General features: G+C 41.6%; 1 protein-coding gene across 3 annotated transcripts in view; it reads right to left on the bottom strand.

The window, feature by feature from the left end:
* Window positions 1-17,798, bottom strand: part of SLC35F1 (solute carrier family 35 member F1) — a 691,661-nt gene that overhangs the window by 150,636 nt on the left and 523,227 nt on the right. For all 3 annotated transcript variants that reach the window (XM_069235371.1, XM_069235372.1, XM_069235373.1), the window contains one exon: window positions 5,346-5,473. In XM_069235371.1, coding sequence (XP_069091472.1) covers window positions 5,346-5,473 — 128 coding nt within the window. The remainder of the gene's footprint in view (window positions 1-5,345; window positions 5,474-17,798) is intronic.

Here is a 17,798-nt window from a genome sequence, read left to right as displayed (position 1 = left end):
TACAGTTGGATGCAGCATACACTTACACAATATAAATCCCAGTAGTTGGCTCAAAGACACTAAAAGAGAGCATTTGCACATCTCCCATTGCCAATATCTTTTTGTGTACAATAGCTATGCAATGGCAGATGAAACAAACAACAAAGTGATCGAAAGAATGCTTACACTAACTTCGGCAACTGGCAATTGCTTGGGGCCCTATTCCATACCACTGTTTTCCATCCACTGTGCCACTTTAGACAGGGAACAACCATGTGCACATCAGTCTTGGCCCTGCTCGAGTAGGCAGTCCAGCTAAAGTGACGGGTCAGATCCACAAGCCCCTCCAGATGGAAGCACTAGCATTCCCAAAGACTACTGGGTCGAAATGTGGGATTTAAAAAAATATCCACTCTCATTAATTTGCTGTATTCTCTTCCAAGAGCATCATGGGCTCCAGCGAATTCAGAGTTGTCTTTGTAGTTTGTATTCCTCTACCAATTGTGAACCTGCTGGCCCTCTCCTTCTGGTATTCTGGTATTGTTGATGACACTCTGGGCAGGCAGACAATTCTAACAACACACGCACACCACTACCTTACAAGATAAACAGTATTTCAAAAACAGTGTTAGGCCTACTGGTCCAGTATTTTGTCACCAGAGGGCGTACACCACAGGACTGTGGGCCATATGTACAAAAGCTTTTTCCCATAGATACAGAATGGGTTAAAATCCTTTTGTACATCTGGCCCTATATGTGTTGAAAGGCCTTTATTGGTCTTCCGCAATATTCTGCATTCTTTATACATCATATTATATTCACCGATTTACATCTTATAAAATCTATGCTGTCTATGCAATGTGCTAGGAAAAGCTCCATAACTCAGTGAAATGATCATGATGGAAAAGAGAGCTATTTGGCTGCATAGAAGCTGAGTGGTTCAGACTACTCTCCACATATGGCACTGGCATCGAACAGCCACCTCTCTGGTGCAGATTGTGCACCCTGAATCCTTCTAGGTAAACCTCGTACTTACCTCTTTGTTATGCTCCTCCCAAGAACCTGAGCGCTAGGGCTTGAGTACAAGTGTAATAGAAACCCATCCAAAATATATTTAGTCAGTTACACTAATTGAATGAATGTTATAGAACAATTCACGAAGGTCACTGCTCAGTTATGCAAAATTGATGAAAGAGCTTCAGCAAGAAAATATATAACATTATAATTATTTGCGACCTTGAGGAAGAGCACATTAGTCAGAAAAGCGCAGCTTCGGAAAATGTCATTTTGACTATTATTGAAACAGCTCTATGTAGATAGGATTAAAGTTTGTGAAGACTTGAAGACACATCAAGGATGGGGAGCGTGTAAAGCACCGTTTGAATAAAGACAGAAAGAGCAGCAGCCTCAGAACCCTAACAAAGTGAAAATGTCTTTTGAGGGTTGGCTCTCCAGAGGTCTGTGCTCATATTCAGAGGCATGCATTGCTTTCAATTCAGTCTGATGAAAGAACCCTCCGGGGAGGATCCAGTGCTTCGGTTTGGACAAAATTGATATGGGCAATGCAGGGAATGATCTCTGCACTTCAGGCTATGGCAGGCTCCCCAGGCTGAGCGTCCGCAGCCTACAAAGGCAGATCATCGCAACAAAAGGCATATCATCTCCATTTCACCTTCCAACAAAGGATGGGAATCTCCAGAGAAAGCATAGAGGCTGCTCTGCGGTTTAAAACACTGACAGAACCTGTGTAGCCTCAACGCTAGCATGAGCATGTCCGACCCAGGACACTCGTCCTTCATATTCACAAGGTGGGAGAATGCGGGAACAGCTGTAAGCGGCGAATCAAGTCCCTTGTATCCTGCTGTGTGAAGTGTTTAGAAATCCTTGGCTATTGGGCACACAAAGTAGAAATTACTATCTGTGGCATGGCTTTCCTTAGCCTTAAAATATGATAAGTTTATATATTTAGTCAGGAAATACATTTAATAAATGCATGCATAAAATACAAATGCATAAATATATAATTTAATACCTTTAATATTTTTAATGAAGCTTTTTTATGTTGAGATAATACATTTTGGGAAGTTCAAACTTATACTATATACTATATAATTATAGTAAGACTCAGCCTTCCTTTGGCTGGGAAGGTTATGATTGCATCCGACTCACCAGGAAGGCTGTCTGAGATCTTGAGGCTGATCAATCCAGTGGGAGTCATTTTTCCTTACCAGCTCTGGACATACACTACCGTACTGAGCCAGTACCCGAAGATGCACTACAATGCTCTACATAGAACTCACTCTAAGGGTGTTGATTCTTTTGCGGGGGCAGTGTATGCTATGATTATTTGTATACAAGCAATATCGGATTTCAGGAACTGTACTTGCCTTAGTCTGTCAGCATGTGCAACCACGCCCTCTTCCTTCAGGAGCCTGCTGAAGGCCAACTATTCAAGCAATCATTTGACCGACACCGCACGCCCCTGGCTAGAGCAACCAAGTAATCTGGGACGGTTTCTCAGGGAGTGCCTGAGGCTCGCTCGGATAACTCAGATAATGAGTCTGACCTCGCTGAGAGATCCCAATCTGAAACAACATTCAGCGACCTACTTCTCTATAAAGTGGACTATTAAATGGTAAAAACTTGAAAATTATTGGATCACTGTATTAAGGATTGTTGTTGATCTCATGCACAAATGTAAGCCTACATTGATTTATGTTTCAAAATTGAACACATTCCAAAAAAGGATTAGAAATGGACAAATAGACATACATGCGTGTATGAGCGAATGACTACCACATTGCCAGGAGGGGAATTAAAAAATACTATTGCCTCCATGTAATCCTTCTTGAGGTTTGCCTAAGAGTTCAGAAATCCATTTCTCCAGGGATAAGAACAATCACCTCCTACAAGCTGTGCAAGAATAAACTAACACCATTATGTTTGACCACCACTTGTCTCTGTTTTCCACTGTACTGTGGAAATGTTTGTTTATCACCCCCTCCACCACAACAACCTCCCCCACCATCTGTCTTTACTGAATCTTGTGCAGGCACCACTACCAATTCTGCATATTTCTCACATGCCATTTTTGTGCATGCTAAACAGACATGTGCACTTTGCATTTCTCCATCCGGCTGTATTGAACAGCCAGGCGGAGAAAGTGCACAGGCCTTCACTCCCACTGTGAGCACCGAAGGAGGGTGCTCACAATAATCATAGCGCTGCTGTCATGCTGGTGACAGCAGTGTCGTGATTTGCTGGGAACTTGTTTCCTGCCACGAACGCGTATCCGAAAGAAAGAGGTAAGTGTTTTTTTAAAATGTATTTATTTTTATAATTGTTTTTTTATTCCCCGCCACCACCGTTCAGTGGCAGCTGCCACTGCTTAGATGTGACACCTCGATGTATGATTTAATAATTGAGAAATTAGAAACCTGGCGAGTAGACTTTAAATTAAAGCTTTTTTCTTTGAATGTTAATGGGATAAAGGGAGTGAGTATGCACAAATTAATGCGAGATAAAATATATCTTTTGCATGTAGAGATAGATTGTTATGCAAGTTAATTGGCTCTCACAAATTAGGTCACTGCAGCATAATGCTGGTATCTATTAGTAGACAATATGTGATAATAGTACTACCGAATATCCGCCCCAACAATATTGTGGCATACTAATATCGAGGACCCAATATAAAGGGACAAAATATCGAAAGATAGGTGCATAAAATGAAGTATTGATTTGCTATTCCTAACTCCACATCTATGTACCTTGAAGATATATTGACCACTTAGGTATATAGAGGTCGAGTTAAGTAGAGAAAATGTACTGACTGTTGATATTTTATTTTCAATATTCTGACCTCGATATTCTGTCTGACTGATTTTGTTGATCTGATATTTTCAGGGATACACCAAAAAGATAGAACTGAATTAGCAACTTCCAATAATAAAGTATGTCAGAGACACTCCTTGCTGTCACATATATCAAGGTTAATGAGTACTCCACAGATTTTGAAAACAATCATATGCTTCATGTTTCAACATCAGTGCTCTTCCATTACTAATCAGCAAAGGGATGTGCCCAGTCAGTGCCTCCCTGATGTCTTTCCCTGAATACGAAAATAAAAGAGGCTGCCTTTAAAAAAAGAAATCACAGATAAGGAATTCTTATGAAGTGATGGAGGTTTGCTGTCCCTCACAGGCCTCCATCTCTGCATATGCAAGCATCCATAAAGGGTCGCAAAATGCCTCCTTCCTCCCTCATAGGAGTTATGAGGTAGGCGCTTTAGTGACATCCTCATAATGTACAGTTTGCTCTGTCACTAATTAGAACGTCACTTACTGGTTTGTATCTTGGGAATAGTAAATCTAGGGCCAGATGTATCAAAGTTCCATTTTGCATTACCTAAATGGCAAATTTTAAGAAATCGCTAATTAGGTAATGCAAAATGGAATGTAACAAAATAGTGATTCTCTATTAGCGATTTCTTGAAATTTGCAATCGCTATTAGAGAATCTCTATTAAGGAATGAGACTCAAATGGGCCTGAAGGCCCATAGGTGTGAATTGTTCTGCATTTCCTAATTTTATAATTCCTTTTAGGAATTTGCAAATTAGGTAATGCAAAACCAAGGGCGCTTAAGGCCTAAGACCCCCTTTGATGCCCCCCCAAAATAATTGTGCACATGTAAAGTGCACACATGCCCAGAGGGCATGTGTGCGCTAAATGGCACTTCAAAAAATGCATTTTTAATGCATTTTTTAAAAGTGCACATGGTTACCATCAACTTGCAGTTGGTGGTAATTGCATTTCCTAAATGCCCAGTTCGCATTTAGGAAATGCATGATACATGTGCATAGGAAATTGCAAATAAGAATTCCCTATTTGTGATCTCCTATTTAGGCTATTTTACATTCACAAACAGTGGAATCTTGTGATTCGCACCGTTTGCAAATGCAAACTGTTTTGATACATCTGGCCCCTAGTGCTTATTGTCTAGCTTTGGGCAGTACATTTTCCTTGCTAATATCACAAAAAGTATATGATAATTAGCTCTATGAATGATGTGCCATAACATTTCATGTTCATTATGTCAGTGGTACAAAGATAGGTAGAAATGAGAAACTATTTATGAGGGTAAAATAAAATCATTTGCATCTCAGATGCCCCACATAACACCTTTATAAGAATTTTTATTAGCAAATATCCTTAAGCAAAACATTTTCTTTCCAGGATATAGAAAAGTTAGCCTGCTTAATAAGTCACAAGAAAGACAATCAGATGGAAAGGCATAAAGATAAGTAGAGAAGTAGAGACTGCTGAGTGAGCAATGAGCAATTATATTTTTAAAGGGGGCATCTTACCTGTATACTGGTTAGGTTTGTGTACTGGTATGACTTGACTACCAGATATTTGGCTTCAATATCGATAATCCCCAATATCATGTATTTCCACCATCTTCGTTTCAAAATTGCCAGCAAATTTTCTTCTCCTGTGTGAAAAAATATAAAAGAGTTGAGTGCCCTACTATAGTTCAGAACAGAGTTCAAGCCAAAACTATTTTCAAAAAGCATGAGCATAGGATAACTGAACAAGCCTTGTAGCTTATCTACTAAAGGAAACATACTTGGAAGTTACCTGATATGATACAGTAACTTGAATAGAATATTTAGACGCCGGATCCTATATGAGACACTTGCTTTAATGGAATTCACTAAAAATAATACAAAACACCAGTCGTAAGTTGGGCTATGGCACCCTCCTTAGCTGCGTAGATGTAACATGCTTTAGGAGGTATTCACAAGACTTATTAAGACAATGCCTGATGTTGAGGGGCAGACCAGGCAATGAAAGACTTGTGGTTCTAGTGTTTTATAAAAATGAGGCAACCTATGTATGGAATGTTTCAGCCAATGAGACAGTCCCAAATATTTAATTATGTTTTTATATTTTGAGGACCTTTCCATAGTGCTGTGTGTTGCCTTTCATTTGTTTGAATATGATGACAGACAAGGAAATACAGCCTACTGATTGAATGGGGGATCTAGGGTTTCACCAGGAGAGGAAAAGTAACAACATACAATTTTGTTAAATCACAACCCCTGTTCTTGCTGCGTTCAATTACAGGAAAAGTGTAAAAGTTATGTCTGGAGGAGTTTCTTGAACCTCTGTAATTAGGTTCAGCTCTCATGTTGGGGTTAGGGACATTCCAAGTTTCAGCCCCTGCACCACAAGTGATCTGCTTCCATGTTTCATCTTCTGAGATGGTTACTTAACCAGATGACGAGACACTGAGTGAAGGTCTCGGCTGGGCAGCAGTGAGGTGTTTCTAAAGATATTCAGGTCCTTTCGCCAATTAAGTGCTGTGAACGGTGTACTAGATCGTAAATTGGATCCTGACATCTAGTGGGAGCCAGTGGATTGCCAAAAGGGTGAGTGTGATGGGATCTGGCATAAGGCATTAAGAACAATTCATACCACTTAGATGAGTGGTTCCCAACGTGTGGTATGGGTCCCCGGGGGTCCGCAAAGCCTCCTCAGGGGGTCCGCGACTGCTTAGAAAATTAAATAATATTAACAGATTAATAAAGTGTATATAAATAAACTGGGTTATTGTACAGTTATAATTTTAAAACTCACTGTAAATGTCAAGGAATTTTATATTGGAGGCTAAAAATTAAATACGTTTCCTCTGATTGATTTGTAGGAGAGGAGCAGATGCATCAAACAAAATATGGAATGGACGATGTGTGGATTCAGTGGAATTTAGAAAAGCTCCAATCTTCCGAATAAAATTATGTTTTTTTAAATTTTTTGTTTGCAAATTAAATATATGTTATCATTTGTGTATGTGTATGATGAATGCTTATTTCTGTATTTTCATGTGCATTGTTTTGCGTTTCAAATCAATTGACAATGTTTAGGCCTGAGTCCCCGGATTCCAGTAATGACTCAGTGGGGTGTCCCTGGATTCCAATAATGATTCTGTGGGGGTCCTTGGGTGTATCATAACAATCAAGGTGCACTAGGACGAGCTCTGTGGCCTGTTTGATTCAGTGGCCAGCATGAAAAAATGAAAGGATTTACAGCAGAATTAGGAGCTGTGTGTTTAACCCCTTTGCCACAATGCTGACACGAGTTGAAAAGGTAAGGTTGTTGAAAATAATTCTCAATTAACTTACTTTAGCTGAGGTAGTGGGAGGAGTTACAAGGTCTGGGTACCGGACAAACAATATTGATCAGACTTGGAATCTCTGATCACTCGGATCTCTGTATTGGCACCGTTCATGCACATAAGCCTCCGCTACATTCAGTGGAACACACAGGATAAGCATGAGATAATGTTATTTGGATATTCTGGGCTGCTTTCGAAGCAGCAGTGGCTTAACATAGGCCCCAGCAGCCCCCACGGTGCAGGGGTCCCCGGGCACCAGGGGCTCCTTCAGCACAGTACTCTGGCCTGAGAGCTCCTGCATGAGTCCAGAGGGAGGGCCCTCCATGTACTGTGCAGGGGCCCCCCTCAAGTTTCGTTATGCCACTGCCAAGCGGAAGTGGATTTGTGGATCATTAGTAGACCTATGGAAGTTCACATGGGACTGCTCTCAGAAGTGTGCATGAGGAATACACACATGTTGAAAAAGAGACAAGAGAAAAATGATCATTGGGGAATATAACCTCTCCCTGGACACCTGGATAAATAAATGTGTAAGAGTCTGTCATTTTCACTGCAGTTAATGACAAATGATTAGACCCTTGCAGCACAGATGCACTAACGCCTGCCCAAGAACTGAACGTTTCTTTTAGTATTGTGTGTCCAGTTGTATGACAGACTGCGGACAGGCGTCAGGGAAGTTTTATTATTCTCTGGAAAGAAGAACCTCTTTTACTACTGAGAGTGCCTTACAAAGGAAGACGTGAGATAACGTAATATTTGAAAAAAACATCTTGACTTTTTCATCTTTGATACAGGCGTTGGCATGGTTAAAATCCGGCCACTCTGAAAAGTAATGTTTTAAAGTTGTTAAACATTTAAAGAAAATAATGTGACATTTTTTGGAAAATCAATTCTGCGGCTACCAGTAATAAATTGTTAGTTATAGCTTTGGCTAATTTTGTATGAGGAAGTTTTATAATTATTATATAGCGGTCAGTCGTAAGAATGTTGCAAATAATTATAGAATTGTATGGAGATTTCATCCTGGAGTTTATGTAGAAAAGGGTAAGGCAAAAAACGCACTGTAAAACAAAGCCTGTCTTTGCTGTCAAGGATTGTTGAATGATTGATCATGATGTCAGAAATATGTGATAATTGAAGCACATGAACACTCAAGATCTGCCATATCTTTTCTGTGCTGGGATTCCTATACATGGCGAAGAAAAAAGAAACAGAGGTTGCAAACCGTTGACCACTTCCAGCTGTGGAATGGGGTTGTCTCATACACCCCATCACGCACTTTTTTCCGATAATTATTGAAGCTGAAAACGCGTGGTCAATCAGTGCGGTCTTAGGTTTTGTTTCAAGTTTAGAGAGTTTTGGTCTGTGGTTTTGGTGGTTAACACCTGAGATTAGATCTATTCGAAATCAGAAATCACGGTGGCAAGTGTATGACAGTAGAAATACTCAAGCTAAATGCCGATAATACAAACGTTTGTACATTTGTGATCCTAACATTTTGCAAGCTGTTTACTGAGGGGACCCCAGGCAGTGAAGATCTTCCCAAACTAGCTCGGAAAGGTCACCCTATATAACTTGGGCTAGTCTCTGTTTCATAAGGCACATGGTCTGGAGGGCAATGGGTTGGTGAATATCTGTTCTTAAGATGATGCATAGCTTATAAAACAAAAAAATTATCCTATAAGCCAGTGTGACCCTATAACTGGTGATGTAACAAATTTCTTCCAATCTATCATGTCTCCCACCACCCAGACTACCTCCCTACCAAGCAAAGGAAACAGATGCTCTGCAAACAGGAAGCGCAAACAAAATGAAGACTGGAATGACAGCATACACAAAATTGACATCTTGAGAGACAGGCCAAATCTTAGCTTATGTCAGATTATGTTGTTACCTTTTCAGAGGATTTGTTCCTGCACTCTCCGCCCTTACTAGGGATTACCAGGAGCCTGAAATTGTGCCTTTATAGAGATAAGCCCTCTTCTGATGCAGCACATTCTGCAAGCTAGCATCCCCGTCTGACTTGAACTTTTCTGTTTATTTGTTTTTTTCAACATGAAACGTAGTGTTCTTTGCAGTCTGTGGATTTCTGGTGCTATAATCAGGGTTGGGAAGCAGGGACCACCAGCAAGGACATTATGCAATGGACACACTGTTGTCTGGAAAAAGGTCAGGATTTTGTATAGTCCAAGTGGGTCACTGCTTGAGTGTAACAGAGGAGTTTTCGCATTAGCGGATTCAGCATTTCACATAGAAGAAATTAGGCAGCATGAGGTTCAATGTACACCTGTGGGCGCTCTTTTTCAGATAATCTGCATGATTTTAATGAAGGGGGGCTGCGCTGTCCTCAATAATGGATGAGGCAATCTGCCCCTAAAATAAAATTCAAATTAGCATTTCCAAACTCGACCAATAAATAAGCACTGACACAAAAAGGGCCCTGCAACACTAAATTAGAAAACCATGAAGGTTTATCTAAAATATTAAAGTGTAATGCAGAAGGCAAACATATAGTAGTTTCAGTAAATCAGGGTTAAACTATGGAAATCAGTTCTTATAAATACAGCATTTGAAATAGACCCAGCAAAGAACAAAGTCTGTAATATGTGCAGCAAATCAGTGGAAAATCACTCGGTGTCACTTGAGGCTTAAAAAAGAAGCTGATTCACACGTAAAGTGTGTGGCTTTTAAATTAATTTTCACAGCAGAAAGTAATGGAAATCCCACAGCCAGCATGATGTGAGTAAATGTATCAATATAAAATTCAATCATAGCACAGCATTATACAACGTAATAGAATAACACCATCCTAGCACTATTCCCCTAAATGAATAATCATGCCCCTTCTGACCTAATGTTTTTGGTGGTGTCAGAACAAATCTGGTTACATAAACAATGAAAAGACTCATAAATGAAAAGCCTATAGTGAGTGAGCAGAAAAGGCTTTAAAAAGTAACTACAGGCTTCCTCCAGAGGTCTTCGAGAACAACATATCATCACAAAACAAACAGTGCACAATTTGCTGTGTGCAGTATCAATGAGAAATAAACATATGATGAATATTTCGGATGCTACAGGGAACAAAAAGGGGCCGAGGTAGAGCTGAAGTGTAGTTTGGCTATGTCAGGAAAACATAGTTCTGTACGTCACAGCATTATTGTTTCAACTACAAAAGGTTCATATTGGTAGACAAATATTATTCTCATTAGAAATTATCTACAATACACCCCTTATCCGGCTGAAATTTAAGAAGCATACTTTCATAGCCTAATTTGTAATGTCTACTTCTAATTAAATAGGGTGCCCGTAGAAGAGATGTTGGGTGGAGGGGAAGGGTGGATACTACTTGTGAGAAGGCAATTGTATTGTTGTTTTTGAGGTTTCTGCACCTGGTGCACCTGGATGCTACCATTGTCTTGCTACTAATTGCAAATCACCTACCCAGGCTGAAAAGAATGAAAAGGTGGTCAGACCACACAAGCTCATATTCAGAGACTGAAATATCCAGACCTCAAGGCTGAAAGAAGGTCAAAACTATGGCCCGTTTTATGGATGAGTGTCTATGTCAGTTTGTCGGCTGGGTATAGCCAATATTGTCCATATCTGCAGCTATTCTTTGACCCAGATATTCAAGTTATCCATGAAGCATAAACTATTAGAAATGGACTGCAGATTCTGGGTCACTTTGTAAGGAACACAGCACAACCACAGAGAGGACAGACGACTATTACACATATAAACAAGGAGAAAGTGCTGCTAATGTCTTTGTCAATCATCTGGAACAGCACAGCCCAAATTGTCCATCTATATATCTCCTCTGATACAGAATACAATTAACCTTGGATCATTTTTAGCTTTGTAGGGCATCATCAGTGGGGAGCAGCTCGATTACTGTTGCACAGCAAGAACAGGGCCCATGCCTGAACACACCTTATGCATTTAGGGTACTGCAGGGAGGAAAACACCTAGGTAGTTGTCAGAAAGGTTTCAGCCCCTAGCAATCACTGTTAGCAAATTTCCGTTCTAGCAGAAGGAATGTTTCGTTTTGTAGAGAACACAGTAGTTGATAGGTAAGTGCTTGTGGAGTAAGATGGGTTTGCTGGTAGGAGCCTTGTCTTTTTAGTGGAAAAAAGTATATGAATTCTCTATGCTGCGTTTGCAAATTCCTGTAGCATATCTGAGCACAAATCAATCACTGGCTTCCTAGAAGGCTGTTGCATCAAAGTGGTCAAGTGATAGAGAGGATGAGCTGCTTCTGAGTGTTGGCGGACCATGGGATTGAAGGTGAAGACAGTACAATGGAAGGTTTGAAGATTGCTTTAAGAACTGGAGAGAGTTTTACACCCACACTTTTTCTTTCATCATTGCAGGACCGTTGTCACACCACTTCCGAAGGTGTACCCTATCGCTTGCGTTATCACACAATGTCATGTGTCAAAGATGATATTTTACACTCAGGCCCAGGTGATGCAGAGCAAAGCAGCGGCTAACTAAGCATAAATTTGCAAACAAAATACCTCCAACACTCATAATCAGTGCAGGGCTGTGGTTTAAAATTAGATTTTAGAGTACAGTACCTATGCGATGAAGATAATCTGGTTGTTCTACTTGATAGATGTAGAACGTAAATGCTGCTAGGGGTATACTTTACATGACAAATGCCATATTGTTAACTATTAATTCAGGCTCCACGGGTGGTATTCAGCATTCCAGCATGAGAGGGTGCAACTACAAAGAGAAACAGATCACAGTAATGAAATACAGGTGCTGATATTTTACTGCCTGCTAACATACCGGGAGGTAAGGTCTTCCACAGTAGTGCAGGGTAGCCTGCTCTGTCTAACTGTGAGTCGCTAGCCAGCCTCGGAGAACGAGAGAGAGCAGAATTGGTACTCAGGGATGGAGAGGAGTGTGAAAGAACACAATGGAGACTACGCAGCTCTCCCTTCAAACCTGAAACGTCCTCATTTCCAGGAATTGCAGGGCTCTAGAAGTATTTGTGATGTTTTATTTATAAGGAATAGCTAAGATGAGTCAAGAACAGTTAAGGGGTTAAGACTGCATGATATGAAATTGGGAAGTTTAGAAACAAAGTAATGAAGAATTCTGGAACTGCATTGAGCACATTGAGAATGACAAATGTTTCAGGTAGAAACTCAACTTTAGTTCATGGCAAATGGTCAAAAAGTCATGAATGCTAGGTGGAAAATGGTTGTGAGCAATGACATTCTTGAAACTGTACTTTTAACTTACAAAAAATGGAATATTAATTGTATTACATATTTGGCGTGTTTAACAGTAGTCAGTGAAGCAAAGTGCAGTGTGTGATGATAAGCAATTGCAATAGCTATCAGAAATTGGAGAATTAGTTGTGCAGGAGGTAAGGCATGCATAAGCAATAGGTTCTCAATTGTCTCCTTTCTAGCAACCAAGTACCCAATTAGTGCACTGGACCCTCTCAGTGTATTGAAGCACAGCAAGCCAAGGCTTACTGAGGGGACGTGGTGTGAGCTAGTAATCATTATTCTGTGGCACACAGTAATATTGCTCAATAAACGATTGTGCAGTTAGCATTTTTTCTTTGAAAAAGGAAATGTGCATTTAGCACACACACACACACACACTGCTGTATACTACACATTCATTTACATAAAAACACATCAGGCGGATGACATTCTGAAATCACATTAACCCTAGCTAGGTCATGTCCCCAAAATCGCAGTACCCCCCCTACCCATACCAGGTAGAACACCACAATATAGGGATGGCATCCTTTTAAAGAAACCCCACCTAATGGCTTTGTTCAGGATAGTCACCACATCAATATATAGGACAAGCCTATTGGCTTTGTCTGGGGTCACCGAATCAATATATATGACAGTCTTTTGGCTTTGTCAAGGTGTTACTACATTACAATATGAGGCAAGCCTATTAACTTTGTCAAGGGGTTAAAATATAAGGCAGGTTGCCTGTGTACAGCTGCTAGCCTGCACACAACTATAGTCTCTCTTTGTCATTGGGCCACCATATAAAAATATAAGGCAAGTATATTTGCTTTTTTTATGGGGGTCACCACATTCTAGGAGCAAAAAACACATGTTGAAAATCACCATTATAATACTGAATTCAATAACCACATTTAAATGCTATCACTATTGTCAATAAAAATTGTGTTCTCTGCTCATGCCCAGGCATGGGCACGGGGAGCGGGAGGCAGCAATCTGACGTAAGGGAGCATGGTGGCGCTCCACCTTCCCACCTCAGTCTTTGAGATCTCAGGAATGGGGTCCTAGGACCATGCCATGATCTTCGGGGTCTCAGGGATTGGGTCCCTGGCTACATTTAAGCTAGTGCCAGCCTGATGAATGGGGTTCCTGGACCCAATAAGAGTCTGGAGTGGGGGCCTCATGCATGTTCCCCCCCTGGCAAAGTTAACAAAAAGTGGTGCATCCTCCCCTGGAGTTTTGCCACTCCCTCAGGGTATTTAAATGAAATAGTGGGGTAGCCCCACATGCTCCGTTTGGGGAAAAGGCAAGTTTAAATCAGTCAAAATGTAAATGTGCATAACTTAGGCCCTGTTGGGCTGACTTTCTTCATGTTTTAGCTCCTGGTAACAGGCCCTAACCACCTAGTGCATTTTCACAGTCCTCCCGGACTAAGAATGGGTGCTTTCTGTGGGGAAACGGTTTTACTGGCTGCCTGCAACAGATTCTCGGTTGCCTGGATCCTGGTGCTGGGACATAGAAGTCCAGGTCTAGGTCTTCCCTCATTTGGTCCTCAGGAGGTGTGAGGGGGCCAGCATCACTGACCCTAGGAGACCCATCTGGTCCTGGGTGTCAGATGCAGGCAGAGTCCTTAGTCCATCAGGGCATCAGGTTGTTTGCCCTTCCAGCTGTCCATGGAATTGCTGCCATCGCCATCTAGGTCCAGGTCTTACTCGCCTTATGATTCTTGGGCTGACACTTTTATGGCCAGTGCCTGCTAATGGATGCGGAACACCCCTTTGCCTAACCCTGAAACTGGTTCCGGTCAGTTCCTCCCTTTCCCCAGGGTTTGGCTCTAGCCTGGATAGTAAAACAAAGGGAGGGGCAGGGCTGGTGGCTGGTACCTTTCTGTGTGCTGGAGGAAGGTTCCTTTGAAGTGAAAGGACAGAGCACAGCTCCTCTGCGGTCACCATGTCAGGAAGATCCACTTCCTTCTACACCCTCTCCTGTCTGGCCCTAAAGCACATTTCCGATTGAGAGACCTTTCATCAGCCCCAGCAGCTGGCCACTCACAGAAAGTTCCTAAAAACTTTAGGCAGAAAAATGCTAAATATCTTAAAGTGGCATTCCAAAATAATAATTTAAAAGTTGACTTTATCTTTAAAGAGGACTTTAAATTACAATTAAAATCAGTGGAAGAACTATTTCTCTAGATGCTACCAATTCAAATTAAGCACTTAATAATTGTAGCCCAATAATTCCTTATGGTAGTAGCCAGCCTTGCTGTAGTGAAAACCTTTTTTGGGGATATGTCACTATAATGACATGTTTAACATTTATTTATACACGTCCTATTTGTGAATTTCATAGACCCTGCCTTTATGGGCAATGAAGGGTTCATATGAGTGACATTAATATTTTAAAAGAATATTTAGGCCTGTCAAAACAGATTATTTTTTGAAAGGTCAAATTTACAGTTTAAAACTGCCACAGCCAGATTGCCTGTGTACAGCTGCTAGGCTGCACACAAGTGTAGTCTCTCACACAAAGCCTAAACACAGACGCACATGCATTTGCACACTTGTAATTTACAACGCAATTTTCGTGAGTGAGATGCAGGAACTGAGACTCACCAGCAGTAAAGATCCAAAAACTGGGTAATCAAAAAGGGGGAAAAAACGTGCCGTACTAATTGGGCATAACCCATTTGTAACAGTAGCATACTGTCCTTTAAAACATGATTGTTAAACTAGCTGGAGAGCTAGGCCGTGAAATTGTGAAAACAATTCAGGAAGCAACTAGAGTGGGCATTTGTGTGCTGTGTCTGACATCAGGATTATAGTTTTCTGTATCTGTACAATCTGTCCAAGCAATGCCTGCCAAATTTAGGATTGATCCTACCAAGTGCGACTGAGATCTGTCTGCGATGATGCGATATGTAGAATCAATGCACCTCCCACTTTCCTTGTAAATCAATTTCCAACTAGAGAAGCCCATTAGTCATCAGACTCTAGCAACCATAAATGCTGGGAGTCTCTTAGGAACGTCTTGTGATGCATATTGCGCCAAATTGAAAACCACTCTGGGAGTCCTTGGCATTCAATCAAACGTAGGTGTGTTAGCTGTTGTTGGAGCTCATCTACAACCCTTCCATTATTGAACAGGGGAAGCTGAGTCCTGCAGGATTGCTAGTTGATATATAATATTTGTTTGTCTCTCTATGTTCTAATATATTCCTTTAAGACACTAATTATAGAGGTTATGGATTATTTTTTCACAGTCATGATTTTTAAATCTTCTATTTCTGAATTAGATTTAATTAATGTGTTTTCCCAGTGATGTGCGTTTCAGGCGGGTTTGTAATCTGCCCCATAGAAACATCACTCTGGAATTAAACAAATACAAATATATTGAATGATGTGAATCATCATCGTGAGATTCTCTGAGGAAGATTTAAGGAAAGTGGTGCAGCACCCAGTGCAGTGCCACTTTTCTTGTGCCCCTTAGCGTCCCCTTAACGTCACCATGTGTTCACCGTATTTAAAATACAGCGCAACATGCTGGTAGTGAGAGGTACGAGTGTCGTAATGTTTTACTCTAGTCAGGGCCTTTGTGGGATTAGCATCATATATTTTGACGCTAATCCTGCAAAGTACCCAGAGGCCCATTGAAAACAATGGGAGCCTCCCTTTAACCCCTGCTATTAGTGGGTGTTAAAAATGCTGATATAATTGTTGCAAAGAAATCTCTTAGATTTCGTTGCCCCATTTTTTCAGACCCCCTAGCATTGGAATGCCCCGCTTGCATACATTATGCCTGGCGCAGGCATAATGTGGCACAAGGGTTACAAAATAGCGCAATGCAAGCATTGCGCCAATTTGTAAATTTAGCGTGGCGTTTTTGGCTTTCCAATGCCACATTAGCATAAAAAATTATGCTAATGTGGTGTTGGAATGGAGCTAGGCCCTCTTAAATCTGGGCCTCTGTGTCTTGCTAAAGGTGTGCCCAGTGAAAAGGTTCTGGTATGAACCCAAGGAGCACAGCAAATAGACAACAGACAAATTTTGTCCTTATTTGTGAATAGTTTTACACTGGCTATTATGGAAATCCATTGGATGTGAATTTTGCTATTTATTATAACATTAAACCTTATGAGAGATGTAAGACACATTAGGGGTCATTCCGACCCTGGCGGTAAAAACGGCCAGGGCCGTGACCGACGGAAAGCACCGTCAACAGGCTGGCGGTGCTTTCCTGCCCATTCTGACCGCAGCGGTAAAACCGCGGTCAGAAAAGGGGATCTGGCGGTTTCCTGCCGGATTACCCCTGGCTAGGCTGAATCTCCATGGCGGCGCTGCTTGCAGCGCCGCCATGGAGATTCTGACCCCCTTCCCGCCATCCTGTATCTGGCGGTTTTTACCGCCAGGAACAGGATGGCGGGAACAGGTGTCGTGGGGCCCCTTGGGGGCCCCTGCACTGCCCATGCCACTGGCATGGGCAGTGCAGGGGCCCCCTAACAGGGCCCCAGCATGATTTTCACTGTCTGCTTAGCAGACAGTGAAAATCGCGACGGGTGCAACTGCACCCGTCGCACCCCTGCAACACCGCCGGCTCCATTCGGAGCCGGCTCCTGTGTTGCAGGGCCTTTCCCGCTGGGCCGGCGGGCGCTCCCTTGGCGGGCGCCCGCCGGCCCAGCAGGAAAGTCGAAATGGCCCCCGCGGTCTTCTGACCACGGAGCGGTCTTTTGACAGGGGAAGTTTGGCGGTAAACTTGGAATGACCCCCATAGATATCTGTAAGCAAACAAATACAGAGAAAATTTTGTTTTGTGGAATTAATTCTGCATAAAAAGTCAATATTTGTAAAGAGCAATGCTAAAAATATGCCACTCTTCATTTTGTAAGTGGATTATAGTAGTCCATGGAATACAGTGCCGGTGAGAGACAAGAGGAAGTTGTCAATTGTAATAAAATGAATGCAAGAGACATGAGAATGATGTGACCTGTGGACCAGAGATAGGATATGGAAGGATATAAGAATGAGTGTGCAGGTGATAAGGGGGATTCACAGGGGAGTATAGAGCAGGGAACCTGATCGAAGGGTGCAAATGCTGGGGCTGGGAACATGATTGAGCGCAAAGGTCAAGATTAGAGTTTCGGGGAATTCCAGAGTATGATGCCCTAAGTGGGTATTAGGAGTCTGTGGATAACATACATATATACACACAAATAACCCTCATGACTAATACGGTGTAATTTCTTTAAAAATTGTCACCCTTTTTTCCAAATACATTGATTATGAGCGCACATACCAAAGACATGTTCATCTTTGAGGAAAAAGCAAGTAGAACTTGCACAAACCATTCTTTAGCTTAGCCGCACGTATTACAAATGCCATGAACAACCTTCCAACATGAACAACTAACTCATACTCCTCCCT

This window comes from Pleurodeles waltl, chromosome 5 (genome assembly GCF_031143425.1).
Source record: "Pleurodeles waltl isolate 20211129_DDA chromosome 5, aPleWal1.hap1.20221129, whole genome shotgun sequence".
Lineage (NCBI taxonomy): Eukaryota > Metazoa > Chordata > Amphibia > Caudata > Salamandridae > Pleurodeles > Pleurodeles waltl.
Note: the sequence above shows the minus strand (reverse complement) of the source record. Positions and strands in the feature narration are given on the sequence as shown.